Source organism: Bos grunniens, chromosome 8 (assembly GCF_055505025.1).
Source record: "Bos grunniens cultivar Pamir isolate PY7600 chromosome 8, Bosgru_T2T1.0, whole genome shotgun sequence".
Lineage (NCBI taxonomy): Eukaryota > Metazoa > Chordata > Mammalia > Artiodactyla > Bovidae > Bos > Bos grunniens.
Genome location: NC_141172.1, coordinates 51168026 through 51176668, shown reverse-complemented (window position 1 = coordinate 51176668; position 8643 = coordinate 51168026). Strand labels below are relative to the sequence as shown.

General features: G+C 41.7%; 1 protein-coding gene across 18 annotated transcripts in view; it reads right to left on the bottom strand.

Annotated features, from left to right (window-relative positions):
• Positions 1-8643, bottom strand: part of GCNT1 (glucosaminyl (N-acetyl) transferase 1) — a 220675-nt gene that overhangs the window by 157903 nt on the left and 54129 nt on the right. The window contains exon 3 of one of the 18 annotated variants that reach the window (XM_086415612.1): positions 2026-2460. The exons of the other annotated variants lie outside the window; for them this stretch is intronic. Within the exon in view, the coding sequence (XP_086271738.1) occupies positions 2440-2460 (21 nt within the window). The 3' untranslated portion in view covers positions 2026-2439. Of the gene's footprint in view, positions 1-2025; positions 2461-8643 lie in introns of those variants that run through there. 18 annotated transcript variants of the gene reach the window in all.

The window sequence follows — 8643 nt, the reverse complement described above, 5'->3', positions numbered from 1 at the left end:
CTTCTCATCCAGCAAATGTAAGCATCAAACAGGCAGCATCCATGAATATTTGTCCACTAGAGTGACTCTAATAACCACTCAGTGATTTTTCACATTATAGTCACTCTTTCCAAGCTGTGAGGGGAACTGAATTCTTCCTATAAATCAGTGGTTCTCAAAACAATGGCGATTTTGCCTCCCAAATGTCCAGGGGATATTTGGCAAATCTAGAGCCATTTCAGTTGCTACTGGCATCTAGAGCGTAGGGGACAGGGATGCTGCTAAACATCATACAATCCACAGAACAGACTCCACCCCCAAAATAAAGAATGACCTGGCCCCTAATGTCAATCATGCCCAGGATGAGGCAAATCTGCTTACAAGCATGGATGTAGTAATCACAGTAGGCAATTTCTCACCCTTGGACACTGCACTCCTGCCATATTTTGCTGTTGAAATGACACAGCAGTTTTGAGTCACATTACCTCCCAACAGCATGCCTACCATGCAGTATGTGTTAGTCACTCAGTCGGGTCTGACTCTCTGTGAGGCCATGGGCTATAGCCCACTAGGCTCCTCTGACCATGGAATTCTCCAGGCAAGAATACTGGAGTGGAGTGCTATTTCCTTCTCCAGGAGATCTTCCCAACCCAGGGATCAAACCTGGGTCTCCTGCACTGCAGGCAGATTCTTTACCGTCTGAGTCCCCACTATGGAGTAGTTGTGTGGAAAGGTGCCTGGGGAAGGTGTTTCTCTCTCCTGTCTTACTGGTTTATTGTTACTCATCGTAAGCCAAGACACCATAATCTTCAGACATCTATCTTTCCCATCTGCATTACCCATCCCTATTTCCTTCTTTGCATATCATACAAAGTGCAGTCCAGCATCATAGGAAACAGGTGTACCCTGACCCTGTTTGTGAGTTTCCATAAAGGGTCTGGGGTGAGGGGAAGTACATCCAGGGGCCCATGACCATGCCCTGTGCCTCCACCTCCCTCTTCTTCCTCCGGAGAATGAAGGGAACCTTGACCTGCCAGAGATGCAAACTCTGTGATAGCCCATGAGATCAGACCTGCTCTCCAGCTACCTCGGTCACATGCTCAGGCAGTGAGCAAAGAACAACAGATTAAAGATCGTATTCCCTGAACAGAAATATCTGTGGGCAGGGCAGAATACTTGAACTCAGGTGCAGCATTTCATTTTCAGTAAGGTCTTATTTCACAATGAATATGGGATCTTCCTGGACCAGGCATCGAAACGCTATCTCCTGCACTGGCAGGCAAATTCTTTACCACTGAGCCACCAGAAAAGCCCCCCAATAGACTATTTTTTTAGAGTAAGTTGTAAGTTCACAGCAAAATTGAGTGGAAGGGGCAGTTTTCCTCTGTATCCTGTCCCCTCGTTACATCCCTATCCTTCCCTACTAGCAACACCCCAAACCAGAGTGGTTGATTTGTTATAATAGATGAACCTACCTTGACATATCGTCTTCACCCAAATCCATAGTTTGTATTAGGGTCCCTTGTAGTATTGTCCGTGGTGTGGGTTTTGACAGGTGTCCACCGTTTCAGACCATGCAGAAAATAGTTTCACTGCTCTAACAATCCTCTGTGCTCTGCCTGTTTATTCCTCCCCTCCCCATCCCTAACAACCACTGAATTTTTTTTTATGGTCTCCATTCAGGATATATAACCTTTTCAGATTGGTTTCTTTCACTTGGAAATGGGGGGTGGGGCACAAAAAACCCCAGATGAGACCTATTGGAAGAGACATAAAATAGTATCCTGTGTTCAGAAAACCAGGGCTTCCCAGGCGGTGCAGTGGTAAAGAATCTGCCTGCCAGTGAAGGAGAGGCAAGAGATACGGGTTCGATCCCTGGGTCAGGAAGGTCCCCTGAAGTAGGAAATGGCAACTCATTCCAGTATTCCTGCCTGGAAAATTCCACAGAGAGGAGTCTGGCAGGCTACAGTCCATGGGGTCACAAAGGCAGACATAACTGACTGACTGAGCACACAGGCGTGTTCAGAAACCACAGGTGATCCAAACAGAGCATCATGTACAAACAGGAGGACTGGAGAGGTACACAGAGGTCAGATCAGGAAGGGCCTTTGCGTCATTTGAAGAAATCAGGCCTTATCTTTTAGGCAACAGGCAGTCATTGAAAGGTTTAAGAAAGAATGTGAAATTACCAAATTTTCACTTCTGACAAATCACTCTGATGATGAAGGTGATATGTGATTTGGTCAAGTAACTTGACCTGAGTGACTTTATTCCTACACTTGTAGAATGTGGACAATTGTGTGCATACCATAAGACTGTTGTGAGGATTAAATGTGCTAATATATTTTGTTATTATTGTTATTGTTATTGCTGCTGTTATCAGAAGAGTGAGAGGTCAGAGGGAAGGTGGTGAGAAGCAAATTCATCTGCTCCCACGTGGTCTTCATCAACACAACATTATTATTCCAGAAAACGCTTGTCCTGAAAGGTAGAAGTGGCAAATAGCTTCATTTTTAACTGCAGGAACATCCTCTAAGACCAATGAATTTTGCAATAAATAAAAAGCATCAAATGACGGTTTAAACCCCAGGACTGTTTGAACCCTTTCCCTCAAAATCGTCACCTTCGCTGCTTCCTCCAATCTACACTACTCTTCAGTGTCATTATCCAAGACCCTACATCATCAGACCCACCAAGCAGAATTCAAAACCTCTGAAATAGCTGGGCTAAGCCCTCCTCCCTCCAGATGCTACCAGGAGCCTGGAGATGGGGCCTTCCTTCACTGGCCATCAGCAAGAGACTCCGCTCTGTCTTATGACCAGATTGCTGGTGACATTTTCAGGAAGGCAGCATTCAAGAACAGGCGGCCTGGCAAGTAGCAATGCTGCAGGTGAGAGAGGAAGAGAGACTGATGATGACGAGAGAGGAGCGACTGAGTGAAGCATTATTGAGAAACCTTAGGGATAGGCTTACACTTCAGGATGAAAATTGAGTAACTGGGTAGGTCATAGAAGGATTTTCTCAAGTAGAACCTGCAGTTTGGTGGGTATGATCTGGTATGTGCACTGACACCTATCAGAATCAGTTTTGTTGGGCTTATTCTGATTTCTACCCATTCAACAAGATGTAACCCCAAAGACCCCATCAGAGGTGGGAAAGCCTGGATGCAAACAGTTCAGCTGAGGCTTCTCAGGTTCCATAAATGAACATCATCTCCATGCTCCGCTTGGATAGAATTCTCTCCTCAATGAGAAACTCCACCTGTACACGGCTGGGTCTGCTTGTGGGCCCTCTGTTCCTTCTTGTGCCTGCCTACAGGCTCTCTCATGTGTGGACATGAGAGCTGGACCATAAAGAAGGCAGAGCGCCGAGGAATTGATGCTTTTGAGTTTTGGTGTTGGAGAAAACTCTTGAGAGTCCCTTGGACAGCAAGATGATCAAACTTATCAACTAATCAAACAGCAAAGTCAATCTTAAAGGAAATCAACCCTGAATATTCATTGGAAGGACTGATGCTGAAGCTGAAGCTCTAATACTTTGGCCACCTGATGTGAAAAGACCCTGAGACTGGGAAAGATTGAAGTCAGAAGGAGAAGGTGACAGAGGATGAGATGGTTGGATGGCATCACCAATTCAATGGACATGAACTTGGGCAAACTCCAGGTATTGGAGATGGACAGGTAAGCCTGGCGTGCTGCAGTCCATGGGATCACAAAGAGTTGGACTCGACTAAATGCCTGGACAACAAAGGCCAATTTCTAAATTCCTAATGCTCAGAAAGCATAAAATCCATTCTCACTGATGCAGATTTTCCTGAAGATTTGGGTGGAAAGACAAAGGGTGAACAACTCCTCCTGGTGTTAGCAATGGAGGTCTGAGGTCCCAAGAACCTCCTCCTCCCCTACCACCCCTGGGCAGAGCAGGATGATGGATCACCTGACCATCAAGGAAAAGGTGAAGGCTCCCTTCGCAATCTCCCTCTGCCCTCAAGTTCCTCTCCGTAGGCTAACCCACTACCCTGCCTCCCCAGTAGTCCTTTCTGGTCTTTCCAACTGATAACTCCTCCGCTCACATTCCTTAGCAAAATCCACGCATTTACATAATTCCCTCAGCAACACAAAAGCAAGCAAATAGGGCTCAGCCAAACAAAAATTATCTCACCATCCCCAGGCCACCCTTCTTTCTTTGTCTGAAGGTATACTTATTAGTTAGAGAAACAACGCTGACTACAGGAAAAGTATACTTAAATGAAGACTAGTCTCTGGAAACTGGAGGTTGGCACTTGCAATATATTTTATGCCCAAATATTTCCCTGTCCAACCTCCCAAACCTTCTAGTGTGAAGACTGATGGCACTTGTTAAAACTATTCCCCTTTGCGGCTTTAAGACTCCTCTCCCCAACCCTTTCTTCTACCTTTAAGACTATAAGGGCTCAGGATTTCTGGCCCATCTCTCCCTTTCAGTCGCCCTCATCAAAATGAAGTTCACCACACTCCTCTGCTCCTGATCTCAGGTAGCCTTGGTCTGCAACCGTTTGGAGCAGGGCTTGGGTTCCCAGCCAGAGGCTAGGCTGGGTCGCAGCGGTGAAAGCGCCAGATCCTAGCCACTAGACTAGTGGTCAGTCAAGGGCCCTGGTCCTTCAGCTTTGCAGAAAGGAATTCCCACAAAGATGAAAAGTAGTGAAGGTAGTAAAGCAGTTATTAAGACGAAAGAGGACAGTATGTGTAGACAGGCCCATGAGCCGACGCAGAGGGAGAGTCCTTGAGTCACACCCTTGTGGCAGCTTGAATTACTTTTATGGAGTATTTCTTCTGGGTTTCATTTGGCCAATCATTTTGATTTGCCTGGTTCACAGTCCATATTTGATATATCTCAGGAGCCTTCCATGTGTGCGCACACATCTCTTAGCCAAGATGGAACCTACTGCAAAGGCATCTGGGTTGACATTGCTCCCCCTCTGGCCTGCAAGGAACCTGTTCTGTGCATGTGTGCTCGGGGCAGTCTCCTGAACAAGAAATATGTGGTTTTGGCAGGGCCCAAACTCCTCCCTCAATTGTCCTGCTATTCTTGACTCAGTTTCAGTCCATAGGGAATGACTCTCCAATTACTTTACCCTGGGTGGCAGTTGGGGGGGGGGGGGGAGGGCGGGTGGAAAGGGCATCTACCTCCTGCCTCACTCCCACACACTCTTTTGGGAATAATTTCAGCATGAGTCAAGGGTTCTTTCTGTTTCCATCCTTTGCATGTCTTCTTTTTTAAAGTGCTACACTCAGAGCAGCACAGAGTCTGGGGAATGGATGGGACAGCTGAGATAGAAAGGAGATGAACAGATCAGAAGAAAATCTTTTTTTTTTTTTTAAGGATGTGCCATTTGTTACAGATTCACATACTTCTTTACCCTCTTTCTAAATTAGGCCAAGAGTAGCTCCCAAGGTTGTTATGAAGTGAGTATTAAAAAGTGCTTAGAACATGCAGAAAGGAAATGCTCAACAGATATTAGCTGTTGTCATTATTCTCTCAAAGGGTTTCAGGGAACATATTTGAAGGGGCATTTTCCTTTAGAAAGAGAGGTAGGGAAAATTTCCCCAAGGGAAAACATGTCTCCTTTGAATAAAGTTAAATGAAGGAACTCTGACTGGGCCAGTGAGAGTTTACTAATAAGTTTGACAAAGTAAACTGTAAATAGCCAGTAAGTAATGTTTAAGCTCTTGATTAGCTCTGCAGAAATCTTAAAAAAAAAAAAATTGTGTGTGTTTTTTAAAGAAAGCATTGGGTTTTGTTTCTTAGCTAATCTTAAAGGTAGTGAAGCCTTCACATGGAATGCAAGAAAACTATGGAGTTAAACCAGATCCTCCTTCTGTACCAAGATTGCTCATCCAAGAGACTCCCACGCTACCCATCTGAATTTTTTCCTGTCCTCCTGCTGAAGAACATTTGTTTTGCCACTGGTATGCAGCTAAAGGAACCAAACTATCCTCACCTAGTAAGCAATTAACATCTGGGATCAGAAAATGAAATTCCATCTATAGAGCACCTGGGATCCTGAAGTCAGGTTGACAGTCCTTTGAGACTGGTTCAATGATTCTTCTGGAAAAAGTTCTCTCCACCCAGGATATACAAATGGAGTATCTTACAGGGTTGCCTAGAGTATAAGGACTCAGGACACACTGAAAATCACCAAAGCTTAAATCTAAAAACATTTCTGTAGGTAAAAGAGGATTGCTCCAGGAAATGAGAGCTCCTTTCCCCCAATCCAGCAAGTAAAGGCCAGGGGTAAGGACTCTCACTAAGACTCCCTAAGGCAAAGCATACGTGGAAAATGCTCCAAATAAATATTTGGCAAGCATCAATTTTATAGAGCTGGAAGGAATAGTTCTCAAAATATCAAGATGTGATATTTCAGGGAAATTCTGAATGCTCCTTTCCGTTCAGCATCATTTTTTTTTAACATAATTGAGATCACATTATAGGTCCTGTTCAGTTTACTTCATTTAAACTACAGTAATTTTCCATGGCATAGGTATACTATAAGAATATTTCATATTCCCAACATATGTTTTGTAAAATAATTATTCCTCTATCACTGGAGATTTATGTATTTTTACATTTCACCATAAATAAAGAGCTGATAAAAACTGGGTTTAAATGTGGCCCCACATCTCTGGTTATTAGCCTAGGATATTTTCCAAGAAGTGAATTATTGATCAAAGAATTTGAGTGTTTTTAAAGACACTGAATGATAGGTTTTAACACTGCTCCTGCAGTAAGTGCATGCGTTCCTCAATACAGTCTCATAAATAAAACCAAAACTGATGCCCAGGAATTGGTTTTAGCTTATTGAATTTGAGTTTTCATATTAGCAATTTGTATTCTTATTTCACCCTCTGTGAATACTTCCTGTAGCTCAGATGGTAAAGAATCTGTGTGCAATGTAGGAGACCTGGGTTCAATCCCTGGGTCAGGAAGTTCCACTAGAGAAGGAAATAACAACCCACTCCAGTATCCTTGCCTGGCGAATCCATGGACAGAGGAGACTGGCGGGCTACAGTCCATGGGGTTGCCAAGAGTCGAACATGACTGAAATGACTTAGCACTAACACTCGTTCATTTTACTCTGGGCATCTTAATAATTTTTAAAAATATATTAATATAAGGGGTTGGGAGGTAATGGTGAGTAACAACTAAAGGGTACAGAGTTTCTTTTTGGAGTGATGGAAATGTTCTAAAATTGACTGATGTTATACTAAAACCCACTAAACTGGAAACTTTAAATGGGTAAATTGTATGGTATATGAATTATATCTCAAAAAGCTGTTTTTAAAATAATATTAGCAAATGGAGGAGGGAGGAAGGTTCAAGATGGGGAACATGTGTATACCTATGGCGGATTCATGTTGATATATGGCAAAACCAACACAATATTGTAAAGTTAAAAAAAAAATAAAAATAAAACCATTTATTTGCAAAGAGAAAAAAAATAAAAAATAAAATAAAATAATATTAGCAAAAATAACTTCCATATTTCCCTCTTTCAAAATTTGTTGGCAAATTTTCCGAGTCTGTTTTTTGCCTTCTCATATTTGGGAAATACACACTTTGAATTAAATCTATTATCTGTTCCTTAATGAATCTCATTGTTTTTATCTGGAAAATTCCCTTACATGTAAAGACAGTCACCAACAAGTTCTTCCAATTTATTTTCATCCTTAATCCACCTGGATTTTGGTGCACATTACAAAGTTATAATTTAATGTTCTCCAAATAGGTATTTATTGAATAAGTTTATCCCTGTCCCCTCTTCCTCACCATGTTCCGATGCTTGCTATTCAATGTTTTATATATACCAGTATCTATTTCTGGGCTATTACTGTTTTCAGTCTGAGAGTTTAATTATAACTTATAATACTCTCTTAACATTTATCTTTAAAATATGGCTTTATATATAGTATTAGTTGACTTCATTAATCCCTTTCAAAGCATTCTTAGCTATTCTTGTACTTTTTTCCTTCTGGATGAAATTTAGAACAATTTTACCAACCCTTTGAGAATATGACACTGCACTTATATTTGAAGGATGGATTAATCTGGGCAGAAGGGTCATATTTAAAATATTTACCAGCTAGGAGCAAAAATTTTTTTAATCTACTGAAGTATTTTATTCATCAGGTCCCACACATATCTTAAGTTTGTCTATACATTTTACAGAGCTTCTTGCCATGATCAAAGATAACCTATTCCCCTAACATCTTAAAACAACTTTTTTTTTTTTTTGCTTGAATATGGAAAAACTGGTTTTTGCATGTGTGGCGATATTTGCTAATGTCTTATTAATTTCAAGTCCAGATTCCCGAGCATTCAACTTGGACTATCATCTGCACTAATGAAAACAGCCTTTTCTTTCCCAATACTTATAACTCATTTCTAGTTTGGCTTTTATTACACTGAAAAATAGTAAATCAATATTCTGATGACAAGCTCTGAGAACTTTAAGCATATATTAAAATTAAATCCTTGACAAGCAGACTTAAAAAGGATACATAACGCTCTCAAGCTTTCAAGAAAGAGCTGAGGTTAATCAACTGTGCTACATTGTAGAGTCTGTTTCATCTAAAACAAGGCTAAAAATTATGTATACATATAGCTGATTCACTTCATTGTACAGCA